The sequence below is a fragment of the Cnephaeus nilssonii genome, assembly GCF_951640355.1.
Source record: "Cnephaeus nilssonii genome assembly, chromosome: 7".
Classification (NCBI taxonomy): domain Eukaryota; kingdom Metazoa; phylum Chordata; class Mammalia; order Chiroptera; family Vespertilionidae; genus Cnephaeus; species Cnephaeus nilssonii.
Window position 1 is genome coordinate 32,087,749 of NC_137078.1, and position 13,774 is coordinate 32,101,522.

Genomic DNA, 13,774 nt, shown 5'->3' on the forward strand with positions numbered 1-13,774 from the left:
CACTAACTGAAGAGCATTGTTAAGTGCCTATAGATGTACAAATTAATCCAATAAACCTGGGCTTATAGCCCAATCGTACTTCATGCATTGGGAGTAAAAGAAAGCATGGCAATGGAAAGAAATCTCCTGGGGCCAGAAGATTAGGCAAGCTAGTTTCACTCAGGCCAGGTGACCGCAGGATTCTCGTCTTAAAAGGATGTCTGTGAGGTCCCCTTCTGCCCTCTGACATTCTAATATCTAATCAGAAAGGGCTTGGTCAGGCCAGCCTGATTGTCATTAAAGTTTAGGAATTTTTCAAACTTCTCAGTCTCCAAGATGTATCATGTTGAAAGGAACAGTGGTAACTGCTAAGCTTGACTTTACTGAAGGGGGTTTTAAAAATTGTGTAAGGTTAATGAAATTCTTTAACAATCAATTTGTTCCTGTGCAATAACTATCAATAGTGAAATTTTAAAAATGTACTTACTTTCAACGGTGCTGAGCATCTGGCCATAGTCTGATCAACCAAGAAAAAATTTTGCTATGAGATGTTTATCATAGCCAATTTTCTCCCTCTTCTTCTTAAAAATAGTAATAATTTTTAGCATTAAAATCTTGAAGAATGTTATTCTATATTTACTCCCAAAGCTATGCAAACACCCAAGAAATTCCTCTCTTCTCTGTCTGATAATTTTAGTGAGTGTGCAAAATAAACATTCATGTGATCTATCAACCTTTAAGGTTGTATCAAAATCTAATGTTAAACATATTTTTCTTATCAAAATGCTGATCTTGACATGGCTTAAAGCCCTTTATGATTTCAGGACAGTTGGTAGTTCCAACTGGAATAGCAACAATTCCTTGGGTCCCCTAACATACTTGATTGATGTGTAACATTTTCTTCTAGTTACCTTCACTCCAGAGTAAAAAAAAAAAAAAAAAAAAAAAAAAATCAACATTCCACATGAGGCTAAAGATCTGTTAGACAATGACTCAGGCCAGCGACTGCGAAAAGGAGATTGCATGGCTTAGGTTTGCAAATATAAACGTTGTGGGTTTTAGAGCTGGAAGAGAGCTCAAAGAGGAAACCAGCAAGTGCAACTCACAGCTTCCAGGACGGAAGGACTACAAGAGCTAAACCTGGATGTGCTATTTCAGTTCAGGCAAAGGGAGAAGCTAAGACTTTTGCAAAGTTTTATTTCTTTTTTTAAGAAATGCGGGCAATGCTATGGCTCAGCGGGCTATACGGAAATGTGTGTGCAGTATGCACTAAAATGCAAGGCTAATATCCCTAGGGGGAAAAAAGATGGGGAAGAAGGTGAGAAAGAAAAGACTCCACTCTCCCCCTAAAAGCTCTCCAGCCTGTCTTGGAGGCAACTACATAGTAAGAACGAATGATGGGAAGTGCTTTGACAAGCCCGCGTGCAATGCCACTCAGTAGAATAAAATGGACATTCTCTTGCCTAACCATTTCACAGCACAGACCAGAAGAGGAAGTCAGAAACTAATTCAGAAAACCCAGTAGCCGCACGAAAATGTAGTTAGATAATTTAATTTCATTTTTGTTTCTCTGCACTTGAGCGGAACTCAGTTCCACAGATGTCTTCCTCAATGTGAGAACAATCCCTTCTGGAACCACAGGGCTGCAGATGTCACCCTGGAACTCTCCCAGGGGCAAAATGCCAGGTCTGGGGCTGCTTTTCCACGGTCACTACCCGGGGTCGTTCGGGGGTTAACTGACCTTGGGACCTGTCGCTGACACCTGCATCTGCACCTCCTTACGGACCGCGCTAAGGGTCTGGCGGGCAGGAAGGCCAGGTACCACTGCTTCCTGGGCAGAAGACGAACCCGCCGCGGGGAGAGGGCTCCCTGCTCATCGCCGTGCGGTTACTGGGCTACGGATTCCCAGGCTCAGCCCCAACGTGGGCAAAGTGCGGGGGAAATGCCCTTTGATGTGGGAGCTGAGCGGGTGCCAGGAGCTGGGACTTGCTATTCAACTTGGTAAATGCTGCCCCAGCCCGGACCACACGCTACCACCGAGTGGAAGGAGGAAGCCCTCTCCTCCATCCCGAGAACCCTTTCCAACGCTCCTGCTCTTTCTCCCCCTGAGACCTGCTGTCCGCTCGGGCTGGACGGCGGAGACGCCGCCCCGGTGGCCTGGGGTCAGGGGGCTGAGGGTCAGGGGACCTGGGGCGGGAGACCTGGTTCCCCGCGGCACCTGGAGCCTCCAGCGACCGAGGGCCACTCGGAGCTCGGCGGCGCGGTTGAATCACGGGTGAATCACTCCGTTCAGGGTCCCGGAGTTTCCTAGCGGAGGAGGCGGGGCAGGGGTGTGGATTCGAGGGGCCGCCCACCGCGACTGCCGGCGACGACGGGCGGGGGCGGGGAGTCGGCAGGGCGGGCGCCGGGATCGCGGAGGCGCGGGCGTCCGCGCGGCCCTTTAATAGCGCGCCCGGCACCCGCTTCTCCAGACGCGGCTCCCCGCGCCCCTTCCCGCTCTTTCCCCACGGGCGCTTTCAGCCCCACCTTTCCAGCCTTCGGGGCGCAGCGAATCCGCCCGACCTCGCCACCAGCTCCTGGACATGGCGTCTCCCACCGGACCCCGGCTGACCTGCCCCGAGGCCGCTGTCTCCAGGACACTCCTCCTCGGCTGGGTCCTGGTCCAGGTGGCCGGAGCCTCAGGTGAGTGGCACCCGCCGCCCTGGATTCCTGGGGCGCTCTGCCCGAAGCGGGGATCAGTCCTGGCTGACAGCGGGGCTCGTCCTGCTGCCTGGAGGTGCCCCCAGCGCCTGCCCAACTCAGCCAGGCTCACCCACCCGCGTTTGAACCAACCTGGGCGCGAGATTGGAGGGTAGGCGGTTGGTGCCTGGGACCCCGCCTGCATCTGCTAGAGATGCTTGCTGGGAGATGCGTAGTTGGGTAAGGGAAGTTGTGGCTCCAGCTTTAAGTTTAGGGAAAGAGCTTCCCAGTGACCTTGAAGGTGGTACTTGGGTCCGCACCTGCACGGGTCAGCATGCAGTGGTTTGGATATTATCCTTAAGTGTGCACTTAATAAAGAGCGGCCCTCGGTGTTGTCTTGATCGTCCTAGTTTAGATTGTTAGAGGCCATCCTGTTGCAGAATGTCGCTTGGATTGAAGCAGTCATTGCATTGTCCATGCCTCAATATGCCTGTGCGAGGCAGGGCAGTGACTGACCTGCCCAGTCTGAATTGGCAACGCAGACCTGAATAACAAAGCATCCTAACCAGTGTACATCCTCTGGGGTGACAGGCCCAACATCTGCCTAGGTGTCTACTGAAGTTTCAGGATAGAGACATTTTAGATAAAAATGAAAAGGATCAAGATTTGGCTTTTTCATTAGATGCAGCCCTAACTGCTCTCACACATGTGGGATTTGCCCTTTTCCATAACTTGTGGAAGACCCTCCCTAGCTGGCCTTCCCTAACAGAGTTCTTCAACCTTAGAGTCCCAGGCTCCCCCAGCTGGGTCATGGACCCCCTAGGCCAGTGGTCGGCAAACTCATTAGTCAACAGAGCCAAATATCAACAGTACAACGATTGAAATTTCTTTCGAGAGCCAAATTTTTTAAACTTAAACTTCTTCTAATGCCACTTCTTCAAAATAGACTCGCCCAGGCCGTGGTATTATGTGGAAGAGCCGCACTCAAGGGGCCAAAGAGCCGCATGTGGCTCGCGAGCCGCAGTTTGCAGACCACGGCACTAGGGCCCTGATGGCTCCTGGGCTGTGCTTCCGGGTCAGGCTATCACAGGGAGTCCCACATGAATGATTTCAAACAATAATTTCAAGATCCTTGCCTGTTTCCTTACATTACAAGGAAGAGCCTACCACGAGGAAATTCTGGGTTTGGGAAAATTTGAATATTTTTTTTCTCTGGATAATTCAGTAATGAAGCTTTCATCGTTGGAAAAATATTACTGTGAGGTTTATGGTGATGTTTAGGGGGTAAAGTGTTTTATACCTTCAACGTGAAATCACGTGCTGACAAGTTCTTGTAATAATAGCTGTTCCTCTTCTTTAAAGGCACTACAGGTGTGGTGGTAGCATATAATTTAACATGGAAATCAACGAATTTCAAGACAATTTTGGAGTGGGAACCCAAACCCATCAATCATGTCTACACTGTTCAGATAAGGTAAGTTAGATACAAAAAGAGGAAAATACGGTTTTTGATGTTTCTCCTTCCTTGTGCTGTTTTGATGGTTCTACTTTAAATGTCTTTAAAGCTGATTGATGGTTGAGATTATTGGATAGATGACATGGTAATTTGCCATACTCTGCTAAGCCTGCAACATTTCCAGCTCTTAAACTGTTAAAACATTTTAATTGCTTTTGGAGGTGATGCGAAAATTCCTAAGTGGAATAGAAGCTGTGGAGAGGTGAATCTTCTTGAGTAAGCCTTGTTGTCACTGATGATATGATTCTGGATGGATAACTAATCTCACCTAAGCGCACACGTCTTTTTCAGTGCTGTCTAGACTGTAAGCCTGCTCTAACGTGTTAGGGAAGAGGTGGGCAGGAGTTCGGATACATATATTGCCCTGAAGCAATGTTTGATGCGTTCATCCTTGGACTCGTGATTTACACTTCGGTTGCATACGTGCTAACAGAGGAGGTCAATTTCGTGACTCACCGCGCTGGAAAGAAGTACTCCTCTGCCTGCACGCTCAGCTGTCAGGGCTCCTCTGATTGACAGTTCTCCCTCAGAGCCCATAATCCAGTATACTCAGTCTAAATGTTGACATGTCTTCTTTGATGGTTTTCTCTATATTCTTGTAAGTTTCTCATTTCTGAAAGGTTCTAGGAGGCTTGGTAGAGATATTATTAATTAGAGGAGAGCAGCTGTGGAAATTATTTTAACACATTGTGTAAAAGCACAAAAGTATCACTGGCTAAAATTAAGGTGTTTTGCTTTTTGTTTTGTATTGTTTAGCTTGTCAAGCCTTTTTATAGCATTAGGAATGCAACTCCTACATATGGAGGCAGTCTTTTAGGTAGATGTTCTTATTTTACAAAATGAACTTCATGATGACTGTTGCCAAACCAACAGAGAAGAGAGAGTGTGTGTGTGTGTGTGTGTGTGTGTGTGTGTGTCCCCGAACGCGCGCGCGTAGAATGCATGTGTAGATAGAGGGAGGGAGAGAAAGGAATTTCATAACCTGAGGTCATAATTATGATTATGGTCAAAGTTGTCAATTCGGATTCCACTAGTCAAGAATACCGAGCTGAAGTTGACTTCAGTAGATACTTTTCTTCCGGAGATTGAAAATAACATTTTAGGAGGAATGCTTACCTCCTAAATATATTCAGTCTTATGTCTAGTGAGCATGTGGAAACATAGTTATGGTTTCCCTGGTTTTTAAATATAAGCCTTTGTTAGCTCTCAGTTCTTGGACTTCCCAGGGCTGCTATTCAAGTGAACGCAGCCCCTGTGTGCAAACATCCTAGTGCAGAGATGCTGGATGGGGGTGCCCGTGGACACGGGGTTCTTGCGGAGCCCAGATCTCCTCATACTCTCGCCCATGTGCTAGAGGACCTGCGAGCAGTCCCTCCACCCTGCTGCAGACCTCACTCTTCTGTGTTGTCGCTGTGAGGTAAACGGGATTCCTGGGGAACAGGACCACAGCAGTCATTTTATAGAAAAGGAAACCATTGCCCTAGGAAAATGAGGGATTCATTCATGAGTGCCTTGATGGTAAGTGCCCAGCTGTGTCTGGAACCAAGGTCTGCCCAGTATTCTACCACCACCACCCTCTCTGGCAGGTCTGCCACAGACGATGTGAGCCCCCCCACAGCTGGGAGGAGGAAGAAGGGTTGGTGCCAAAACACGAGTTTCCCCTTATTCCTCAGGTTTTTCTGTGAGGCTCCATCTCCTCAGTTTTCCTTCTCTAAAGGCAGCATCTCCACCTGCTACTCCTCTCCACCTGCTGCTCCTTTGCACACACTACTGGCCTGTCCCCAGCCACGGGGCACCACTGCTGGGCCTGCAGCCCCTATTTGGAGCTCCAACTGTATTTTTCCCATTTGGAAATAGTTTCAGTGATGGTTGCAAAGTGCTATTGGCTCAAGCACTGAAACATCACCTGTAAGACTGATTCCATGGGGATGTTTGAATTCTAAAACGGAACTTCCAAAGCTTCTAGAAAACAACCTGTTCCTACATTGATGAGTCTTGATTCTGTTGGAATTTTTTAGTAATTGAGGCAGGACTTTTATTATGAGTCTTGATTCCGTTGGAATTTTTTAGTAATTGAGGCAGGACTTTTATTATTTCCAAGTCAGGAGATTTTGTAATGAATACTTCGAGGATCCTCGAAGGCTTTTAAAGTGTTTGTGCTGGTAACAGTGCTCAGAGGCGCTTACTACAGAATTGCCCCTTTATTACTTGTTTACACAGCATTACCCATTTCACTAGTTTCGGTGACGTTGAGTACTGTAATTCCTATGGGTGAGCTGGGAGAAACCAAATACGGATCTGTCAGATGGATTGTAGACTGGGAGCCCAGCAGTCTTTCTCTTCTTATCTGAACAACATGTTTGCCATAGGATGAAGAAGAATCATCATGTTTTCCTTCACCTTTTTCACTCCAGAATTAAAACAGCCTCTCTACTTCTATCACAGAAAATTCGAGAAATCTCTGAAATCAAAATGTTTCTGTATCAATGTTAGTTTGTGAATTTTAGGACAAAGAGTGTTATTTAGTTCCGATTTTTGAAAAATACCTGTTTATGGCTCATGGGCATGGATTTGGACAATTGAATTCAGTTTGTTTTCCCCCTCATTCAACCTGTAAATGCAAACGATCTAATACTGAGCAAGGCCTGCTGTGTATAAGCCCTACAGCCTTGCTGCTTGACAGCAAACACAAGGGCATGGACCCCTGGTCCCATGCAGACTGTGTTCAACATGAAGTGCTCTAGTGAAGATATCAGTGCTGGGGAACAGAGAGGGGAGAGATCCGATCTGAGCAAGGAGATCTGGATTCCCGGGGAAAGTGGGACTGGAAAAGGCCCTAAATGACGGACGGGGCTGGGGCAGTGGATGATGCTGAAGAGAAGGAAAGAGCAATGAGGCTGTCCAGTTAGAGAGGACAGAAGTGTGTGGATCAAGTCGCAGGGACATTTATCTATGGATTGTTTGGGTCCTTTAAAATAATTTTATATTTATAGAAGTTCTTTAAATAATTTCCTCTTCAATGAAGGAAGATTTTTTAGCCTCTTAGTCTTTCAGGCTTTGTGAGAGAGATACTATTGTTATCCTGTGGTCTTTATTGGGAAGTAGTCACATCTTTTAAACGTGAGAGAGGCATGTAGCAGAATGAGATGTACAGACACAGTTCTCACCTCGTTACATGACCTTGTACAAATTACTTAGCGTATCGAGCTTCAGTATCCTTGTGTGTAAAAAAGATCCAATACCTTCTTGGAAGGATCATATCAAATGAAGTAACGTGTAAAGGGCCTAGTATAGTACCTGGCATATAGTAGATTTAATAAATATTAAATAACCACACCAACAATTGCCGTGATAGAATGTAATGTGTAGAACATATTATATAGATTTCATTATTACTATATTGACTATATTCTACAAAGAATGTCTACAATATAGAATGTTTATAATAAATAGAATGTAGTACAATATACTAAGTAATAAATAATCGGGCCTTAATAAAAAATCGTGTACATTCTAAGAAAGATATTTAACAAAATGGTTAAGAGCACAGACCCTGGAAACTGTTGTCTGGCTTAAAGTTAGGTCAGTTGTGTGACTGAGCTGGTCACCTAATCTCATTTTGCTTCAGTTACCTTATTATGAAAAGAGAGATGATTACAGAGCCACCCCAGGTTACTGTGAGGACTCCAGTGCATCTAAAGTGCTTAGCATGGGAGTGCCTTCGCACAAGTGGTTGTGGATGCTATTATTGTAACAGCACCACAGCCAGAAAGCCATCTGTCTTGTTGGATACAAATCCTAATGTTCCATTTCTCTTCCTTCCTTTAGCCATAGATTAGGAAATTGGAAAAAGAAATGCTACTCCATCACAGACACAGAGTGTGACCTCACTGATGATATTGTGAAAGACGTGAAGCAGACGTACTCAGCGCGAGTCCTTTCCATGCCGGCAAATGCCACCGGTTACACAGGGGAGCCCAAGTACACAAACTCCCCGGAGTTCATTCCTTACTTAGAGAGTAAGTAGATCCGTTTCATTCTCGTTTTTATAAGCTCCTGAATCTTTTTGTGAGCTCATGATCCTTAGGGGCCAGTAGATAAGACAAGATTTCTTCAGAACCACATCTTTTTTCTCAGGAACCAGAAAGTGCCCCAGCCCTCTTCACTCATTCCAGTGTGGTAGGAGGTGCCCAGAGCATGAACTTTGGAGTTGATAACAGTGTCATCAAGTAACTTTCTCCACCAGCCTATCCCCAGACCGTGCCAGTAACAGGCCGGATGGGGCCTGGGGGACTAGGACATCCACCAGGACTGGGGTTTCAGTGTTTCTCCATATATATTTTGGAAATTTTATTTACATACATATACACTCACACACACACACACACACACACACACACACACACACAACATTTCCATCCCATTATCAGACCAGAAGTCCCAGTTTACAGCTCTTCACAGTCACAACTGCTCAGGGAAAGTCCAGTTTCCCTCTGATCCAGAGTCAGGCTTGCTGACCTCATCTGGCCAAGGTTGAGCCCCGTGCTGTGCCCAGCCGCTCCCAGCCTGCCTGCTTCGTGTAGGTTTTGAAAGTGCAGAGTGCTTTCCTCCCCCGCCTTTGCCCCAGTAAGCGGACCTTAGTATCTCCCAGGGGAATGCACAGGATCCCGGCCAAGTAGGAGATTACATTTTTTGGCCTGACTATGGCTCTCAACTAGGTATTTTAAATAAACCTGTAACACACTGGGAAGGGTGACATCTTTTAAGGTCTTTTAAGGTCTTTAAATCTTCAGAGGTCTTTGAGGAAGACCTAGAATGAAAGGTTAAAATGAAAGGGTCATGCTGTCGGTGCTTTTCTATCTACCCCTCTGACCACCCAGTGAGAGAGGAGAGTTTCTGGAGGCGGGAATTGTGAGAAGGGGCAGAGGGACAGGCAACCAACTTTTCCCCTCTGGTATCTACTTGGAGGGTCGAAATAGAAGGTAGCCTTAGCCCAGGTGGATCTGGCTGCCTTTCCTGAGCCCCTGTCTGCCAGAACCTGTCTTTCGCTTGTGTGTCTGTCACGGCATCCAGCTGGGCATTGGACACCACATCCATGCCCCCTCGGGTAACTCTGCCCCGGGTCACTGATTGTCCTCCTTCCCTTGATGGCACCCACTTGGTTTTCTGTTATAGGTCTTGAGTTTTTTTGTAAGCCACTTCAAATCCCTTTTTGGTACAAGATAAAATATAGTTTTCATATTTATTTTGCATGTGCCTGCACATAATTTGTGTTAAATTATTGGGATTGATTTTATTGTTATTCAACCAAAGCACCTGGGATCATTGAGCCCTCCAGAGTCCCAAGGCTTAACACTGGTTCCTTGAGGTGCCAGGACATCTCCTGGGCTTCCTCACAGCCCCTCATTTATTTTACCTAAAATATGGGATCTTGTGCAACTGTGTTGTTTAATACAGTAGCCTCTAACCATGTATGGCTATTGAGCCCTAGAAATGTGGCAAATGCTATAAGGGTAAAAATACACACTAGATTTTGAAAAATATCTCCAAGAGTTTTAGATTGATTACCTGTTGAAATGATAATATTTTCACTATAATGGGTTAAATAAAATGTATTACTGGAATTCATTTCACCTGTTCCTTTTCACATTTTCTAATGTGACTACAAGGAAATGTAACTTGACACCGGTGGCTCCGGTTATACATCCAATGGGTAGTGCTTCTATAGCAGGTCTCGGGGTTCGGCTTGGTGCCACTTGGCTCACTACTGCTAGGGAGCGAGTTCTAAGCAGGTGTTTTATGAGGGATGACCAGGGTATTAACTGTGATAACTAAATGGGGTTCTATTTGTAGAGAATTCTTTGGTTCCAACGAAGTTTATTTTCTGTTTTAGCAAACCTCGGACGGCCAACAATTCAGAGTTTTGAACAAATTGGGACAAAACTGAATGTGACGGTACAGGATACACGGACCTTAGTCAGAATGAATGGCACATTCCTGAGCCTCCGGGATGTCTTTGGCGAGGACTTAAGTTACACACTTTACTATTGGAAAGCTTCAAGCACAGGAAAGGTGAGGACTTTTTGCACTGGTTTTTATGACTTACTTTAAATTGTGGGTCCTTGATTTTACAACCCACTTCTGCCCCAATTCAAAAGTAGCAGAACAGGGTGGTTGAGAGGGCAGTGTGGTAGGGTGAGAGGGGTGCTTGCTGTCCCGGTTCTACCCGTTACTTTGAGCGACCTTGTGACTTTGGGCAAGGCCCCCTTGGATACCCAGGTTCCTCAGCCAAGAGGCTGGACCAGATCACCTCTAAAGTTCCTGTCAGGGCTCACATTTCTTTCTCTATTGAGGATCATAGAGAAAAAATTTGTTTTCCATTCAACAATTAATACATCATCCTTTCTTTCCTTTACTGCAAACATCTCCTACAGGGACTAAGTTGGATATCTCTAGTCTTGGAAAAAGCACCCTCAGCAGTTAGCACGAGGAATATTTAGCCAAGTCACTTCTAGTCCTGTATATGTCAGATGTGTCCACGTAGGCTTTTGCTTCCACAGTGACCTGGTAAAGGAGAAAGAACTCACTTGGAGCCCAGATGAATTAAGAACTCTTTATCTTTTAACAGAAAACGGTCAAGACAAACACTAATGAGTTTTTGATTGATGTGGATAAAGGACAAAACTACTGTTTCAATGTTCAAGCCGTGATTGCATCACGAAAAGCTAACCAGAAGAGTCCAGAAAGCCCCATTGAGTGCACCAGTCACGAGAAGGGCGTGTTCAAAGGTGAGTGGCTCTGCCCGGCAGGCGCGGAGGCCCAGGTGCCCCCCAGAGGACCAGCTCCACCCGCAGAACCAGGATGTCCTTTGTTCAGAGAGAAACTGTCTTGGTTTTTCTTGGTTTTGTGGTTTTTGGAAGTTACTCCTAATTTTAGGCAGTTGGAAATGTTTCTCTGTTGTTTCTTATAGTAGCGAGTTATTTTCTTGAGCGCCTACCACGCGCTAAGCTCTCTGCTGAGTGCTAGGCACATAGTCCGTGTCTGGGGTTTAGTATCAATCACAGATTTCCCTGGGCGTGTTTTCATACTTAAATTCTAATCTTCGAGATTTGGGGGGGGAGCATCTGGACCAGCTGTGAGCACCCACAGTGAGCTGTAAAGTCTTAACCCATGAAGGGAAGGGATTCAGTCTGTCACATGTACCCATGTACGTGTGTCCATGCATGTGCACACACGGGGTTCACACACGGTGAGGAGAGGCTTCTAACAGGAATTGCTGTGGGTGTGTAGACACGTACGTACACGAAGCTGTAAGCCTAGGAGTCTCCCTCCAGGCTTTGTAAAGAAAGTGCTCTGAGTACTTCCAGGGATTAAAACCCAAAAGATAGTAATGATTACCTAGCTCCTTGCTAAGAAGAGATTTTAAAATTTAAAAACACTTTAAAATAAATTCTCCTCCATTTATTGACACTGACAGAAGGAAAGGACCCTCCTTCTCTCTGGTCCTGCACCCTCTGGGCCATCGTACCCACAGCCCTCACATCCATCTTCCTAAAGCCAACTCGAGTTCCGCTGCCTCTGTCTTCGTGCACATCCCGATCGCTGCTTCCCAGGTCTCTTCTGTATCTGCTGAAAGGCGTCCTTTGAGAACCATTGCAGTTGCCACCTCCACCCGGAAGCCTTCTTATTGCCCCAGCCAGTTATCATCTCTCTCAGCTGAATTCTGGTAGCCCTCTGTGTGTCTCTTTGCACTGATAGTTCATCTTCTACTGTAATCATTGCCACCAAACTCAGCATTATGCACTATTTTTAGCCAATTGTTTCTAACAGCTGTTCTTACTTCAATCTGTGTGTACCTTCTCTAGACTATGAACATTATCCAGTTGACTAAATGGCCTACTTAAAGCTTTTGGCCTTTGTCAATTGCCCTACAACATCTAGGGTTTGACAAATTCTTTCCTAACCAAAATGCGTTGTGGTGGAAAGAGCTGAGGAAAGAAATTTCAAATTACGCAAAAGCAGGATGGTGTAATTTGGAGTTAAGCCCTCAGTTCTGTCCACTGATAAATGGGATTCGAGCTCTCTCTCCATATTGACTTGGTAACTTTAATTTTTCAGACATGTTCTTCATCATCGGAGCAGTGGTGTTCGTGGCCATCATCTTCATCATCACCCTGGCCCTGTGTCTGTACAAGTGCAGGAAGGCCAGAACAAGGCGAAGTGGCAAGGAGAGCTCCCCGCTCGGTGTTGCATAAAGCACGTGACATTGGAGCTGCCAACTTCTGCAGAGTCTGTATTGCACTGTGACAGAGAACTTTGAAAAGAATGGAATATATGGAAACAAAAATGAATATTTTGGAGCATGGAGACCCTTGGGCCCAAAGAAAGTTCTTTATCTGACTGTTCTCATGATTAGCATTCTGGTTTTGAGACCAGCACTAGTCACTTTGGAATGTAATGAATGGTACAACCAATTCCAAGTTTTTTAAATTTATTTTTTAACACTATGGCACCTTTTGCACATACCATGCTTTAGACTGTATTTTCTACACTCAAGACGAAACCAGACCATCTAAGCAAAAACAAATGAACAAATGCCTTAAAAAGTCCTGGGTGGACTTTTGGAGTACTTTCAACGCACTGACTTCAAACCATGTGGGAGAGTAAAATGGAAATTGGGTGGACTTTTCTAACATGTGTCTTTCCTTTTAAAATGTGGAGTTTAGGTGTTTGTTTTTTCTTAAGAGTTCTTTTGGAGGTTCAAACAGTTGGCAAAACATATGCATGTGTTAAATGCAGAAGACTTCTACTTTGCCTGACCAAGCCTGACAACTTTGGGCATATGCATTACAGTTTAGCACTTTAACTGACTTAAATGCTATTGATTAAACACTTGACAGCTAGCTATATTTTTATAAGACTACTATACAAACAAACTAAAGTTTATGATTTAAGGTACTTCAAGTTTATATGGACAACATTGTGTATATTTATATAAATTTTTAAAGGTTTTATATATGGGGATTTTCTATTTATAGAAGTAATATTCTGTTTGTATATATTGAGATAATTTATTTAATATAGTTTTATATAAATAAAGGTGACTGGGAATTGTGACTATTTCATTTATTATATCTTCCATTTATTGTTTTTTTTATTGTTTAAAGTATTACATGAGTCTCCTTTTTCCCCCATTGACCTCTCCCCAGCCGCTCCTACCCCCTAGCACATGCCCTCACCCCCGTAGTGTCGGTGTCCATTGGTTATGCTTATATGCATGCATACAAGTCCTTTGGTTGATCTCTTACCCCCTGAGCCGCCACCTTCCCTCATAGGTTGGACAGTCTGCTCAATGCTTCTATGTCTCTGGTTCTATTTTTGTTCATCAGTTTATGTTGTTCATTCTATTCCACAAATGAGATCATGTGATATTTATCTTTCTCTGACTGGCTTATTTCACTTAGTATAATGCTCTCCAGTTCCATCCATGCTGTTGCAAATGGTAATAATTCCTTCTTTTTTACAGCAGTGTAGTAAGAATTGTGTAGATGTACCACAGTTTTCTAATCCACTCGTCTGCTGATGGGCACTTAGACTGTT

General features: G+C 44.9%; 1 protein-coding gene across 1 annotated transcript; it reads left to right on the top strand.

The window, feature by feature from the left end:
• The first annotated feature begins 2,356 nt into the window (after positions 1-2,356).
• Positions 2,357-13,291, top strand: F3 (coagulation factor III, tissue factor). The gene is made up of 6 exons (XM_079776022.1): positions 2,357-2,661; positions 4,021-4,132; positions 8,003-8,193; positions 10,068-10,246; positions 10,803-10,962; positions 12,293-13,291. The coding sequence occupies exons 1-6, from the start codon at positions 2,562-2,564 to the stop codon at positions 12,427-12,429; spliced, it is 879 nt and encodes a 292-aa protein (XP_079632148.1). The 5' UTR covers positions 2,357-2,561; the 3' UTR covers positions 12,430-13,291.
• The last annotated feature ends 483 nt before the right edge of the window (positions 13,292-13,774 follow it).